This window comes from Loxodonta africana, chromosome 8 (assembly GCF_030014295.1).
Source record: "Loxodonta africana isolate mLoxAfr1 chromosome 8, mLoxAfr1.hap2, whole genome shotgun sequence".
NCBI classification, from domain to species: Eukaryota; Metazoa; Chordata; class Mammalia; order Proboscidea; family Elephantidae; genus Loxodonta; species Loxodonta africana.
This window is the reverse complement of record NC_087349.1, coordinates 125485407-125501858: the sequence shown is the minus strand read 5'-3', so window position 1 is coordinate 125501858 and position 16452 is coordinate 125485407. Positions and strand designations below refer to the sequence as shown.

Below are 16452 nucleotides of genomic sequence, written 5' to 3'. Positions count from 1 at the left end.
TAGGTCCACTTCCAGGGAGAGAGTTGCTGCTCAGCTGCAAGGAGTGCTTGCATCAGGTCATGCCCTTTCCAAGGCAGCCGACACCCAGTGGCTGAGGGAGATGAGGGTATAAGGCCCTTGCTGGTTTGGTCAGATGGGGGACAACACTGGTGGGTTATTCGTATTTGAGAACCTCCTATCAGGCTTGCTTCTTGTAAAAATGTAGTTCAAACCACTAGTAAATTCCTTTCTCTGCCCCCACTCCAAAATATCAGGGCCTAAAGAGTCATTCATTGCCCACAATTTCCTCTCTGTCCATCCCATGCTGATCTCTTTAAAAGAATCAAGCTCAACCCAACTTTTCAGAGAACCCAACTTCTAAGAGCTTGTGGCTAATACCCACTGGCATGCCATCTGTGGAATAATCCAGGCCACTTCTCCACTGGCCCTTCCATCTCTCCCTGATCCCCTAATCCTCATATTTCCTCATTTTTCACATAGGCATAGGGAATAGCTTTGTTGGGAGTTCAGGCAGGAAACTAGGGCAGTTAAAGTTAGCTTGGGTTATTTCATTTATCCTTAATAAATTGGTGGTTAAGTAGAGGCCCTAAATTCCAGAGACCCGAACAACAAGGTGGAGGGATCTGAGCATATTATCATCTTTCCTGCAGCTATGAGAACTTGATTTTTGTCTCTGCTGGAGTATATAATAGTTAAAACAAACATTTCCAGCTCTAGGGCTCTTAAACACACTGCTAACTGAGCCTCTTGACTGGCATCCCTGTTTTTATAGCTCACAGCCACTTTCCAGGACATCATTTTTGTAGTACATCTTTTTGTACCCTGCAAATGACACATGTAAGTGCAGATAAACGACACCAGACACATGCTTGGTGGGTCAAGAGGGATATAAATATGTCATAGTCAGAAAAAGGCATGATAAGGATGCCACAATGCCAACCAACCTTCAAACAGGCTTCCAAGAGCAGCATGCTGTGTGATCCATAGTCCAGGCTGGACTTCAGCACAAGAAGGCCAGAAATCCTTTGGCTCATTCACTCAGAGGGATCAAGTGTAAGGGACTGACTCATACTAATGAGACTCATCTACTAAAAGACTAACATATAAACCAGACACCATTTTATTGTTTACAAGAAGAACTTTTTCCAACAACTTGAATATTCATCAGCACAATCCAGGATGACTCTTCCCTAGAAGAACAAACTAGGGAAGGTAGATCAGGAAAAGGAAGGTTGGCAGATAAGTATTGGGAAGCTGACCATCTTGGGGGCCATTCCATCCAGACCATAATGGGCCCCGATGAATCACAGGAAAGCTGGAATCTCAGGCTCTCTCTCTTTCTCTAGGTTAATATTAGTGGGTTTTTGTTAAACAATGTTCAATAAAATTAGCTGGAGAGTAGTTGTCTTTAGGCCCATTATAATTCAATCTTGATAAGCTCAGCCAATCATTTAAAACATTTTGATCATTTCAACATATGGCTGGTTTCACCCATTGCACTTATATTTGTTTTAATTTGGTGCCTGTCACTCTCACGTATCAAACAATGGGGATTGAGTCTTCTATCTCCCAAGACACTTGAAATGCCTATATAAATCTAGATGGAAGGTTGGCAAGCCACAGCCTGAGGACCAAATTCAGCCTGTCACCTGTTGTGTAAATAAAGTTTTATTGGAACACGTCCATGCCCATTTATTGGTATAATGTCTATGGATGCTTTAGCACTACATCAGCAGATGTGATATAAACAAAGTTTTATGGGGACACATCCATGTGCATTCACTGACATAATGTCTATCGCTGCTTTAGCACTGTATCAGCAGACTCGAGTAGTAACCACAGAGCCCAAAATATTCAGTATCTGGCCCCTTACAGAAAATGTTTGCTGACCCCTGATGTAGACACTGGCTTTGTCATCTTCAAAGCAAATAATTTCTCTTACCAGTAGCCATGAACATTGTTCCACTCCCTTGCTTTGGACACATCAACAGGAGGGACCAACTGCTAGGTGAGGAGATCATGTTTAGTGAAGTAGAGGGCCAGTCAGGGTGAGGAAGACCCTCGGTGAGTTTGATTGGCACAATGGCCACAACAGTGGGCTCGAAATGTTTGTGATTGTGAGGATGGCACAGGATCAGGCAACATTTTTTACTGTTGTACATAAAGTTGCCATTAGTCAGAGTCAGCTCAATGGCAGCCAACAAGAATACCACCAGCAATGGCTGTGGCCTACAAGTTACAGTCAGCCGCACCCTCCTCAGGTGTGAAGACTCTATGCTCATGTGCACAGGTGCTCTCAGAGTTCTGACTCCAAGTTTTAGGGAAGAAAAAATCCATTTTCTTATGAACCTGCTACAGTACAACACACTGCAGAGATTAACAATGAACAAAGACCCTTGGTCTGGCCTGAAAGCTGTCAAAGACATGGATTCCAAAAGAGAATCCATCACTACCCTGCGTAGGTCGCTCAACTCTCTGGGCTTCAGTTTTCTCATCTATAAAATGAAGTAGCTCAGTCTCCATAAGAGGGTTGTTGTGAGAATCGAATTTGAGAAAATAGGGGAAATTTGTTCTAAGGTCACACGTTGTGTGGTACTTTTGAAAGTGGGGGGGGAGGGAAAATAGTACCTTTAGGAAGCACTGTATCACACTAGTTTTTATCTAGTAACGGATCAACACAATACAGGGTCACGTGTGATACTGACAAATAAATCTGCTGTCCCCAAGTTTCCTCAGTTGTAACCCAAAGTCTTGGCACCAACCTCTCGATGCTCCCCTCACTAGCAATCACCCCTGCTGACAATATCAGGCTTCTGCTAGGAATATCCACCTTCTCCTGCTCAGAGCCGACTTCTCCATGGTTTCCCAGCTTAAAGCAAAACTGACCAGGAATCCTTTTTCGAAGCATCTTGCTGAGTGACCAGGGGGTTCTGCGACACCCTCAGGAACTCAGGTATGTTCCGGTAAGAACAAGGGGTTTTGCCTGGGGCAAAGGTGACCTGTGTTCCTGGGAGCATTGGGATCACAGTGCCATCGTAGTGGGAGAATCCCTCCAGCCTGACATTCTGAGACTAAGTGATCGGTGATCTCTTGGCAGCATCCAAACCTCTAGAATGCATTGAAGATCAGACGGTTATCTCTAGGGGGAATGGCAGCCCCAGAACTACCACTGGAGTTAGCGAGTGTACTGGGAGCGAGGGCCCAGTGGAGTTGAGTGTGTGGGTTAAGCTGGGTACGACTGCACTCAGGGCTGATGAACTAGTTGCTGTGGAGTCGATTTTAACTCATGGCAACCCCGTACGTGTCAGAGAACTGTTTTCCAAAGGGTTTTCAATGGGTGACCTTTTGGAAGCAGGTAGCTTGGCCTTTCTTCCAAGGTGCCTTTTGGTGGACTTGAAGCTCCCACCTCTTGGTTAGCAGTGAGCATATTAACTACTACTCACAAGTGATGAGTGTGTATGAGAACATGGAGAGGTCTATCAGGCTCTGAATGCGTGTGTGAGGGTGACTGTACAGATGCAGTTAATGTGCAGAGAGGCCATGGGTGTGCATGCCTGGGAGCCAACACGTGTGCAGTCAAGGTGTCGTACAGGAGGTTGTAAGGACTGGCAACTCTGGAGCCCACCTGCCTGGCCCGCCATGCAGAGATGCCACTTGTTGGCTGTAATCCTAGGCAGCGTGGCAGCAAACATCATGTTCAGGAAAGATTTGCTGCCCCACCTCGCCGCCACAGAAGAGCTGCCTTCCTTGCCCCTCTGGAGCTGGGTTTGGCTGTACGGCTTGCTTTGGCAGATATGATATGGGCGGAGGTAATTCTGTGCCAGTTCTGAGCAAAATGTTCAGGAGGCATTACATACTTTTTTCACTCTTCTTTGCCATAAGAAGAGCCTACCCCGGGAAGCCTGGGCTCCCAGCCTGGGTCCCACAGGGGACTCACAGCAGAGCCACCCCCTTAGCCTCCAGGCCCATAAGTCCTAAAATAAGTGCTGGTTACTGTCTGCCACTGAGATTTTTTTTTATTGTCAGGCAGGAAAAAAAAAAAGTCTGACACAGGCAAGTGTCTCAACCCCACTGCTTCTTCTCCAGGACTAATAAAGGAAGAATAAAGAAGCATGCTGCAAAGCGCTGGTAGAAGAATTGCAAGAGTTAACCCTCACATAGCACTTGGAACTCTTCCTGGCACTTTAAAGAACCAAACCAGTCGCTGTGGAGTCGCTCAGACTCCTGGCGACTCCATGTGTGTCAGGGTAGAGCTGTGCGTCACAGGGTTTCCAAGGGCCGATTTTTCAGAAGCAGAGTGCGAGGCCTTTCTTCTGAGGCTACTCTTGTGGACCATCAACCTTTCCACTAATGGACACACAGTGAGTGCTCAGTAAATGTTAGGTGTTGCTGTGTGTGGGAGTGCAGGAGGCCGCATGTATCAGAATGGGTAACACTGGGTGAGCCCGTACTCAGGAGTTAGAGTGGACGGGTGGTCCTATAAGAGGGAGGGTAGGCAGGACCAGGTGTGTGGGCACCGCTTCGAGGGGGCAGCGTCCTCAGCAGTAGTATTCATGGATGCACCTAGCCCCCAGGCCCTGAGAGTCCACACTGGACCTGGCCGATAGGAGCCTGTCGGCCTCGCCCAGGCTGTGCCAGGACAGCCCCTCGGAGCCGTCCTCGCTGTGGCCCAGCCTCTCCAGGCTGACATAGGCACCTGCGGCCTCGGCCAGGCCCTGGGCGCGACACTTGCGGCAGTGCCTGCGGAGTGCTCCGCAGCAGACCAGCAGGGTGAGGGGCATGGCTATGACGGCGGCCACGCTGACGACCACCACGTTGATGAGCCGCTGCGTGCTCTCGGCGTCCACCACCTCATTGGTGGAGAAGATGACGCACTGCTCCTTGCGGGGCGTCAGGCCCCGAGCGCAGACGCACGCCACGTACTTGGTCTGGGGCTCCAGCCCGTCAATGGTGACGCTGGTCTTTCCAGGCTGCACGGCCACCCGCAGCATGTCAGGCTGCCCAAAGACTGCATAGAGGACGCTGAAGGCAGTGGTATTCCCAGTCTGGTGGACCTTCCACACCAAGGACACACTGTGGTACGTGCCCCCCACTACCTTGAGGGACCGCACCATCTGCGCTTCCTGGGGCCCCGCTGGCCCACCTGAGAGCTCTCCGGGGGCATCCATCACGAAGTGCGGGGGCGTCCGCGCCTCCTTTGTGTTGGGTGCAAAGGTCCAGGAGGCCAGGGCAGCAGGTTCGCGGACATGGGGGACGTATCTGGCCACCAGCTTGTCTTTGTAAGCCGCAGCTTCCACTTCCTCACCTGTCTTTGCCTGCAGCGGCTCGGGGTCCCCACTCTGCTGTGTGGAAGCTTGGGTCTCAGTGACAGTCAGGGACACGAGCATCTCGGAGGCTCCCAGGAAGTTCTTGGCCTGGCAGATGTAGTCTCCAGAGTCCTGGCGGGATACTGCCGGCAGGCCCAGCAGAGCCCAGCTGGTGCCATCCCGGGAGACCTCCAGGTGTACTGCAGGAGAAAGAGGCTTCATGGAGGAGGAAGGTCACCACCCCAAACTCCCTTCAAGGGCCAGTCCACAGCCCCCACAGAAGTGCCTGTCATCCTGAGAACCCTGGGAACTGTCCAGCTTTTCTGAAACTAGCCAAGGAAACCAGGATTGCAAATGTGGGGGGTCTCTGAAGCCCCAGGCTGGGCAGAGCCTAAGAATGATCTGCTTTCAGATGTGAGATGTTCCAATTGTGTTCTCCAGAGCCCTGGGGATCCACAGAGGGGACCCCCTTGGGGGCAGAGGGCAGGTGTGTTGGCAGTGGGGGGTAGAGGGGTGAAATGAAGAAAGGCCCGGGGGGAAGCACTCTGCCTCCCCCCCACCCAGGCCACTGCCCTTCAATCATATCATCTCCAGCTTTCTTTTTTACACAGTGGGGCTCCTTGTACAATTTTGTTTGTAAACTGATTTCAAACCCACTGTCCTAGAGCAGTGCTTCCCAACCTAGTTACAGGAGACACAGAAGGAAGCTGGGCAGGCCAGGAGATTTTCTGGTGCCGTGCTATAAAGTCGTTCTTCCTCACCCTTCGCCCATTTCCCCAACCCCCAGTGGACCCCGACTCCTCCATCTGAGCCATGTGATACGGGTCACCCATTTTGCCTTTCAAGGCCTCGGTTTACTCATATGCAAAATAAGAAAGATAAACAGGTTCTTGCTAAAGTTCAAAGTCCCTATTTTCATAAATGCACTCAGCACGGAGCCCTGGTGACATAGTGGTTAAGAGCTATGGCAACTAACCAAAAGGTCAGCAGTTTGAACCCACCAGCTGCTCCTTGGAAACCCTGTGGTGCAGCTTTACCCTGACCCATAGGGTTGCTATGAGTTCGAATCAACTCAACAGCATGGGTTTAGAGTTCAACAGATGGTAATTCATTTGGCTAATTATTCCTCATCATAACCAGCTGCCGTTGAGTTGACCCCAACTCAGGGTGACCCCAAGTGCGTCACATCAGAATTGTGTTCTCTAGAGTTTCAGTGGCTGGTTTTCCGGAAATAGGCCACCAGATCTTTCTTCCAAGACACCGCTGGGTGGATTCAAATCTCCAACCTTTGGGTCAGCAGTTGAGCACGTTAACTGTCTGCACCACGCAGAGACTCCTGGTGATACTAGCTTAATATTTACAGCCGGGAAACATACTATAAACATCAATACACTAACTTCCTACCAGAAAGCCAGCTTTTTGCTCCTCTCAAGGAGGGGCCAAGTCTCTGACACAATGGCTGGGGGGACATGATAGAACAAGATGCAAACCACTGTCAACCTCAGAGCCTGCCCAACTCTCCTTAAGCAGGTGGGCGCCCAGCTTGCTTAGACCACCTCCCTGTCCCCGGCAAACCTGGCCCTATTACCACCCCATTTGGGACCTCCTCCAACCTGGGGTCACAGCCCAGCAGTCCCTATGCTCACACACCTGTGCCGTTGAGCGGGTACCCGTTGGCCCTCCTCCAAGTCATCTCAGGCCCAGGGACCCCAGTGGCCCCACAACGTAGCAATGCTTTGCTGCCCACGGGGGACCTGAGGCTGGCCACACCTGAGTGGAGCTCCGGGCCCTGGCACCTCCTCAGTTCCAACTGGCTGAAGGCCACCCCGGCCAGGCTACGCGGGCTGGCACACCACAGTCTGGCCTCGACAAAGGCCAGGTGTGGGGCCCAGCCATCCAGAAAGTGGGCCAGGTCATACAGCCGGCAGTCACACATCCAGGGGTTGTCCTGAAGCCCTGCAGGTTGGGAGAGAAGGCAAGAGGTGAGCCCTGGCTATTCAGACCCTTTCCTTTGGAAAAGACCAAGTGAGCCCTAAGCTCAGGGTCAGCAGAACCAGCCTCCAGGCCCAGATTCTTGTCCGCCTAGACAGTTTTGTGACCTGGTCTGGTTCTTCAGCTCGAATGCTAGCGTTGCTTCCCTTTTATGGTTGCTACAGACATAAAGGAAACCCTGGTGGCACAGTGGTTAAGAGGTATGTCTGCTAACCAAAAGGTCAGCAGTTCGAATCCACCAGGTGCTCCTTGAAAAAAAAACTCTATGGGGCAGTTCTACTCTGTCCTATAGGGTCGCTATGAGTTGGATTTGACTCAACGGCAACAGGTTATAAATGTAAAACCCATTGCCATCAAGTCAGTTCCAACTTTTAGTGTCCCTGTAGGACAGACTACAACAACCCAGTAGGATTTCCAAAACTGTTATCTTTACAGAAGCAGACTGCCACATCAGAGCAGCTGGTGGGTTTGAACCACCAACCTTTCGGTTAGCAGCTGAGTGCTTAACCACTACTCCACCAGGGCTCCAGAAGGTAAGTAATAATACCTATTCATGGTTTCAATGAGCCCTGGTATCACAGTGGTTAAACGCTAGACTGCTAACCAAAAGATCGGTGGTTTGAACCCACTACCCGCTCCTTGAGAGAAAGATGTGGTGGCCTGCTTCTGTAAAAAAAAAAAAAAAAAAAAATTTTTTTCTGTAAAGATTTACGGACTTGGAAACTCTGTTAGGCAAATTACTCTGTTCCATAGGGTCAGTGTGAGTTGAAATCAACTCTACAGCAATGGGTTTGGTGTCTTGTTTTTAATATGCATAAAGGTAATACATATGGAAGCACTGGGTAGACATACCGCGTACCTACAAGACTGGCAATTACTACTGCCATTCTGGAATGATCCTTACAGACCACTGGCCCAGCTGTGAAGATTTCTGCAATTACTGCAATAACAAAACCCAGTTCTAAAAATGCTTCACTGGCTCTTGACCCCATCCTCCCATTGTCACATTCAGCGTCACCCCAGCAGTGAGGGTGTCTGCTCAGAGCCCTGGTCCCTTGACACAGACTCACATGGGGGTGAGAGGAGGAGTGAGAAGGCCAGAAAATCAAATTCTGTGACATAAAATGAACACTTTCATCAGGCTGAAAGCAGGGCACTGCCCCTGCCTTGTCAAAGAGCCTTATACAGACAGAGGGGGACAGCACATCCACCATTCTAAGACAGAATTCCTTGTTATACGTTTGCATGTCAGAAATATAAAATTCACATGCTTAGAGTGATGGTCTCCCTCGCCCCCCCCCCAAAAAAAGTGGTTATTAAATTGATAGTGTCTACTAGCTACTGCCATCTTATATATTTGCATACTTGTGTTTGACGCATTTGGAAGGAGAACGTCAGAGGGCTGGGGAGGGTGCAGATAGATCTGAAGACACAGCTGTGAGTCTCCGTTCCTTTGGACCACTAGCTGAGAGGGCGCTGTTTCCTTCTCCCTCCACGCCCCCCACCCCCACTCTTCCTCAGTGGCAGCTGCCCTGCGTCACTAGTTAAATGCACTGAAGAGTTCATCTGCAACCCAAGACCCATCACTACCCAGGTCTTCACCTCATCACAATAAGGTCCTGGAAGAATTAATTCAAAAGGCAAAATTAAACTACAGTGAAACGTTCAACCTGCCAAGTTGGCGGAAATAAAGCATTTTGGCCATTTTAATTTCAGCTCCATAAAAAACCCCAAAACCAAACCGCAGGCAGTCAAGTCCATTCCAACTCATAGCTCTGTGAGGGAGGAGATTTCCATCTGTGTTCACTGCTGTATTCCAGCACCTAGAACGGAGCCCACACACTAGCAGACAATCACGGATGGTGGTCTCACCCACCATGGGCGGGAAGGAGAACTGGCAGAGCCGGTCTGGTATTTAAATGTTTGCTGTGCCAGCATCTCCACCCCTCGGCACGATCCTAGACAGACATGTGTACAAATTTTCTCTGTGGCATCATAGGTGTTAGCAATGTAATGGAAACGGCCTAAAGGCTTATTAAAGGGGTGAAAGGCTAGATAAACTAGAGTATAACTATACTATAGAATATTGTACCGTAGTTTAAAAAGGTGAAGTTGATCCACTTACAGTAATTTAGGAAGAACTCCAAGACATTTTTGGATGAAAAATTTACTGCTGATTGATATATATGTATACACATTAAAAACAAACAAACTCATTGCCATGGAGTCAATTCCAACTCATAGCAACCCTATAGGACAGAGCAGAGCTGCCCCATAGGGTTTCCAGGGAGCACCTGATAGATTCAAACTGCCAACCTTTTGGTTCGCAGCCAAGCTCTTAACCACTGCACCACCAGGGCTCTGGTTGATATATACAATGCGATAAAAAGTATTTAAACACAGACACATACATTTTCTATGCATATGTGTGTGTATCTATATGTTCTTGTTAGGTGCCACTGAGTTGGTTCCAACTCACAGCGACCCTATGCACAACAGAACAAAGCACTGCCCTGTCCTGAGCCATCCTTAAAATTGTTGTTATGCTTGACCTCATTACTGCAGCCACTGTGTCAGTCCACCTCCTTGAGGGTCTTCCTCTTTTCCGCTGACCCTGTACTCTGTCAAGCATGATGTCCTTCTCCAGGGACTGATCCCTCCTGAAAACGTATCTATATGTATATGTATGTAAATGTATTGTAAAAGATATGGGACATGCAAACAAACGTGGCAACAGTGGCTACCTTTTGGGAGAGGGCGAAGGGATTGGAATAGGAAGAGGGGACAAAAGGGACTCTAGCCTTTCCTGTAATATTTTAAATGTTCACATATACCCATGTATGAGTTGTATAATTAAAATCAATTTTGCAGAATGAGTTATGCTCCCATCTGCCACCCTTAGGGCAGGCAGGTGTCTTGGGCAGGAAAGGAGATGCGGTTTACCTGGTAAGCAACTGGCCGTTAAGAACAGGGGAGAAATCAAGGAGCCAGAAGGACCAGCTGGTATATTCTGCTAACTCATTCAACAGTGAGCTGGGCAACAGTCCCTGGCAGCTCCTTCCTGGTTGCGTGACCTTGAAGACCTCGTGTATCTCAATTTCCTTCTTTATAGCACTGGATTAACACCTCTTAGTCTGTCTCCCTGACATGGCTGTTGTAATAGGGTTGCCAGATTTAGGGGGAAAAAAATACAGGACCCCCAGTTAAATTTGAATTTCAGATCATCCACAAATGTTTTTGAATGAATATAACCCTATGAAGTGCCCTGGATCTTACCTGACAACACTAGAAAAGTGTCAGATAGAGATGTCTGTAGGAGGATGATGCACAGCATTGGATGGAGTTGGTTGGGGCCTGAGACCCCTGCCCTGCTTCCAGAAGTGACCCTTCCAAATGTCCTCTTCTCAAGAAAGTCTCTGTGGCCTCAGGGCAGGGGTTACCGCAGACCTCTAGGATCTTCCTCAACATGAACTCCGCCCCCAGTGCTGGACCCAGTACAAGTCAAGGCATGCTCCGGGCACACCCTGCAAGGAGGTCTCTTGAGAAATAGAGGTGGGGTCCTCTCCTCTGATACCCCTACTGCCCCACCATGGTTCCTGTGCCCCATGGCACAGTGGAAGGAGCACCATAGGCTCAAGCCCACCACTCACAACCCACAGGCTGTTTGTTCATCTCTACAACAAAGGAGGTTGTTTGCACTGTCTACTCCCAGGATGGTGCAAGAGTCAAGTTTTGTGAGGGTGAGAGGCAACTCAGGGAACCTCAAAAGAAACCCGTTGCCATCAAGTCGACTCTGACTCATAACCACCCTATAGGACAGAGTAGAACTGCCCCGTAAGGTTTCCGAGGATCAGCTGGTGGATTCGAACTGCCGACCTTTTGGTTAGCAGCCGCAGTATTAACCACTGCATGTCACACTAACACAGACAGGAAGGACTGAGCAATTGCCACCATGTACAGCGCACTCAGCAGATCCGCCCAGAGAGGGGTGTCCATGTGCTTTGAGCACTGTTGAAGGTTGGGCTCCCCCGGAAGCTGACTCTAAGATGAAGATCAGCATGCTCTGGGTTTATTAAGGGGAAGTGGGTCCGTGGGATCTACACCTGTGGAAGGGAAAGGACTAAAGGAAGGAAGGAAAAGAAAGGAAGGAAGAGTAAGGAAGGGAGGGAGGAAGGAAGGAAAGAAGGGATGGAAGGTAAGGAGGGGAGAAGTGGAGCTGTGATGGGGCCTGGCCACAGCCTCAGCTGACCTCTCAGGGGCTCCAGAGCTGAAAGAGCCAGTCAGAGTTGTCCCAAGTGCCTGGGCCTTTAGACTCCCACGCTGACAGGCCTTGGGTGGGGCTGCCCCAGGCAGGGTGGACCTTGGGCGAGGGTGGGGGCGCTACAGCAGAGACAGTCCCTGACACCCAGACAGTGGCTGACAGCACCCCCAGTCCTTCCTTAACAGGGGTCGTGGCACGTCTCTGCCTGCCCACAGGTACCTCTGTGTGCTCAGCACTGCCCTTTTGCCCACCATGCCAACCCATTCAGCTAGGAATTTTCGTGATCCTCCCTTAACAGAAGCTGAGTGACTTTCCAGGGACACACAACTAGAAGAGGCGGAGCTGGGGTTTGAACTCCAGCCATCTGACCTGGAGCTCGAGCTCCTAAACCTGCCACTCTAAGCCTCTCACTCAGCCTTCACTCACGCCTGAAACACAAGCCAAAAAAACCCAGCCAGTCGCCATCGAGTCGACTCCAGTTCACGGTGACCACGCGTGTCCGGGTAGACTTGCTCCACAGGGTTTTCAGCGGCTGATTTTTCAGAAGTAGATCACCAGGCCTTTCTTCTGAGGAGCTTCTGGGTGGACTCAAACCTCTAACCTTTTGGTTAGCAGTTGAGCGCATTAACCATTTGCGCCACCCAGGGACAGGTATTATTTCCACTTTCTAGGTAAAGAACCATGACTCAGAAAGGCTGGGAAACTTGCCCAAGACCCCAAGGCTCACCGGGGTTTTTCCTGGGGGAGATGGGAGAGGCCAATGACATCTCTTACCTAGGACCAGCCTGGTGCGGTGGCCGGGCAGGAAGGGTCCCGTCTGCAGGTGGGCCCAGGTGGTCAGCAGCTCCTGCGGGAGCCTCATCAGCTGGTTGCTGGAGAGGTCGAGGAAGGTGAGGTTTCCCAGGAAACGTGCAGCCTCCATCGGCACAGCAGAGAGGCGGTTGGCCTGCAGGTCGAGCAGTCGCAGCTGGGGAGCATCCCTGAGGGCTGCCCAGGGGAAGGCAGTTAGGCGGTTCCCAGGCAGGCGCAGCTCACGCAGGCGCTGCAGGCCGCGCAGCATGAGGGCGCTGAGGTCACTGAGGGCGTTGTAGGGCAACCACAACTGCTCCAGGCGCCCCAATGGCCTGAAGGCCTCCCCGGGTACCCTACGGATGGCCGTCCGCTCCAGGCGCAGCCGGCAGGTGTCTGGAGGGATGGAGGCTGGGGGCAGTGTCATGTCGGGGTCATTGCACACCACCGTCCTGGTAACAAACATGGAGGACAGTTGAGCAAGAGCCCTGCTGGATTGGAGTCCCCCCTGACCAGCAGCGGCACCTTTCCCCTTGGGGGCCTCCTGCTCTCAGAGCCTGTCACGGGATGCCAGGGAACCTTTGGGCTCAGTTTGCTGGCCTGAAAGACCTCAAGCTTGAACGCTGATGTCCCGTCCCGGGCCCGCCCCACCTGTTGTGCCCTGAGAGTGAACAGTGAATAAATCCTGAGCTGGTCTTGTGAATGGTTGTGTGGCATGTGTGTTACAGGTACGGGGGTGTTAAATCATCCCTCTCTTCTTGTAGCCCTTTTCGCTTTTCTTCATTTTTAAAAAATATGTCAAAGGCATCTAAAGGGGAAGTCCTCAGACCTCTCTGAGCCCTGAGGGACCATTGATGATCAGGTGTCTCAGAGCTGGGACTTTGCACCCCACAGCTTGGACTCACTTCTGGGGATCTTGGCTTGCTGGCCATGTAGACTCTGTGTCTCTCAGTTTCCGCATAGTGATAGGTACCCCCTTACAGCGCAGGCATGCAGTGTGAGTGATTGGTGTGTGTACCAGCTTAGCACAGTGTGTGCCACCCTGTAGGAGCCCAGTGATACAGACTGGTGGTGTGAATTCTGCACCCCGGGGCTACACCTCGACGGGGTTCACCTCAGCCATCGCCCCTTTCTGCCTCAACAGGGACTCCTTAGACCCTGTCCTGTCAAGTTTAACACTGAAAGCTGAGGGTAGAGGGAGAAACAAGCAGCAGCGCATGCCCTCAATGAGCGTACAACTTAGGGCTGCGCTTTATGTGATCACTGCTGGCAGTTCACTCACATAAAGTAAGATCTAACAGGAAAAATTCCCAGAGAAAGGCAACACTTGGAGGCTGGGCATCAGGAGACCAGCCCTTGCCCAGCCCCAGTTCCCTCCAGAGTGCGTCTCTCTCACACTGGGGGATAGAGTTTTGCTTTGAAAAGGAGGTTGTTCTTTGTCATCACCTATTGCATGTACCACCAGCATGCATTAGCTTAACCGGCATGATGGCTTTTATTTTCCTGTGGACTGAGCCCACAGAAGGGCACAGATGTTCCCGCCCATTCACATGTTCCTCACACATACATGGAACCCCCGCTTAAGTGATGGGGGCTGGAGCCATTCAGAAAACCCTCAGACTCACAGCTCCTCTCCCCACACAGTGTATTGCCTAGGTAAGGAAGGAGGAGCAGGTAAGGACTGATATTTTCAGATGATAATACAGGCCTGGGTGCTACAGGGAGGAAGGTCTGGCTGTAGGTGAAGGAATGGAGTTGATGGGGTTGGGGAGAATAGGGTCCAAGGAAACTAACTAGAGACCAACGCAAGCCAATAGCATGGCTCCCAGGGGCCAGCTGTGCCCAAGGAGCAGGGAACACGTCCTTCTGTGGGCCCAGACCAGCTCTCCCAGGCAACCCAGTGCCTGCAGGTGCCACACCCTGCTCACGGTATGGGAACACAGGGAGAGGGCAGCTGCCCAGCTGCTCAGACTTAGGGGCTGGGCTTTCTGAGGACCCTGGTAGAGGCAGGCCTGATGAAGGGTGCAGGCAGATTGCACAATCTGTGTTTTTGGCCATTTGGGACTTCGGGGCTTCTACAGCCTCAAATGGCCTCACTCCCTCACAGGACATGCCGTGCAGATAGTTGGCCTGGTGCATGCCGGCCTTGGGACTGTCAGGCAGGGACATGACTGAAGAGCTCTGGCTCTAGAGGAGGGGAAGGCTACGCCCGACATCATGGGCCCTGGAATGTTGTTTTACATCCTAAGGTGAACTCTGCTGCCTGGAGCCCTCTTTGGTACCTGCCCACGGGAAGAGCTCTGGAGATGGAATCAGAACTCTGGGTTCCAGGACCAGATCTGCCACTGAGGCCATGTGACTTTGAGCCCTTTGCTTGTTGTGCGGGGTGTGGGGGGGGTCCTCATCACCTGGCTGACACTGCCCTTGGCCAGGGACTATTACCCAACCTGCTCAGAGCTCCGCCCTGGCCTCCTTGTCCTTAAGCTCCATATGAGTTGGAGCCTTGGAGATTTGGGGCAAAAATGGAGTTCTTTCTGTTCTTCAGACCATATAGGATGTCCTTGCTGGTGGGGGTCTCTCCAGTCTCTACCTCCCCTCACCCTCAATCAGCCCAGCACCTGTTGCAGGATCATTTACAGGGTACTTCTGATATATTTTTTTTTTTTTTCTGATATAGCATTGCTCTCCTGATCAGACACCACCAGTGGCTCGCCAAATCCTGTCTAAGATGGGGGCAAGGGAGGATGGGATGACAGGAGGTCAGAAAGATAGGAAAGGCCATGAGCCAGGGCTGACATCTTGGGCCAGTTAGGAAATGCTGGGCCTTTAACAGGTGGGCTGAAGAAAGATGGTCTAAAAACTGCTGAAGAGAAGAATGAGCTGTGATGAGAGATGGAATGGCCCAGTGAAAGACCAGAGAGGAAGGAGAGCGGAGATGCTCTTGAGGGTTCAGGTGAGGGCAGGGGAAGTCAAGGAAGGGTGGAGGATAGAGTGGGTCCAGCCCATGATGAGTGGACACTCTTGAGGCTGCTGGTCCTGGGTCAGAGGAGACTGAGAGCGGGAGGGCATGTAGAGGCCAGTGGCGCCCTCATGGCTGTGGTAGGGGGAAACACAAGGGATAGGATTGGGTGTTGTGGGGGTTGGGGAGAGGTACAGACAGGATGATGGAGTGAAGGAAGCAAGGAGAGGAAGGGAAAGAGGCAAGGGAGGAAGACTTCCTGCGTGTTTCCTGCTCCATTCCACCGAGCCTGAAGGAGGTCTCAGGAAGGATTTCCAGAGCTTGAAACCCCATGCCCCACCCCCATGTGTAGAGATTCCTGCTGGGAAGAGCCCAAGCCCCTGGGAAAAGCCCAAGATAATGCCGTGCAAACCACCCCCAAAGGACCCCTGGGCCTCGAGGGCAGAGATGGGGGTCTCACAAAGCTGTGGTTTGAGGGTCTGTGTCCCACCCCTCCCCTGTTGGCCCTGTTGGTAGAGCCAGTGGGGCTAGGCCACCCTCCCTGCTCCCCGTGCCATACCTGGCCCTGCTGCCGTCACCCAGCATGTGGAGGCTGCAGCTGCACTGCGAGGGGCAGGAGGCCCGGGACTGGGGGAGTCCCCCAAGGGCCAGGAGCCAGAGTATGGCCACTGCTACCCTCATGGCTCCCGGTTCCCCTCCGGCCCACACAGGGCCTGTCTCTGACGGCTCGGTCCTGCCAGCCTTGCAAGCCCCACTGCCCACTTGGTCCTGAGGCCCCACCTGAGGCCACTGGATAAACGCAGACAGGCTGGGGATTAAGAGAGAAGCCCCAGGCACAGCAGTCAGTAGCTTACTGCTCCCTGGAATCACCCAGTCCTGAGTGTGGGGGTGGGGGCCCTTTCCACAGCAGCAGCTCCAGGCCTAGAGATCTCAGGGTGCTCAGGACAGGACAGGTGGGCAGCCTCTAGGGGCAAGCTGCTGCTGGACTGGCCTACCCCTGCAGTGCTGCCTGGGCTGATAAGGCTGTGGGCAGCACAGCCCAAGCTGGTTGTCCGAGCCCAGGGAGGGGGGAGAATGGAGACAGAGCCTGGCCTCTCAAGGGATTTTGGAAATTCTCTTCCAGGGGCATTATCAAATAGTGACAA

At 51.7% G+C, this 16452-nt stretch overlaps 1 protein-coding gene across 1 annotated transcript; it reads right to left on the bottom strand.

The window, feature by feature from the left end:
* Nucleotides 1–4505: 4505 nt before the first annotated feature.
* On the bottom strand, nucleotides 4506–15988 carry LRIT1 (leucine rich repeat, Ig-like and transmembrane domains 1). The gene is made up of 4 exons (XM_003418558.3): nucleotides 15867–15988; nucleotides 12334–12800; nucleotides 6957–7262; nucleotides 4506–5506 (listed from the first exon to the last, which is right to left on the bottom strand). The coding sequence occupies exons 1-4, from the start codon at nucleotides 15986–15988 to the stop codon at nucleotides 4539–4541; spliced, it is 1863 nt and encodes a 620-aa protein (XP_003418606.3). The 3' UTR covers nucleotides 4506–4538.
* Between the last annotated feature and the right edge of the window lie 464 nt (nucleotides 15989–16452).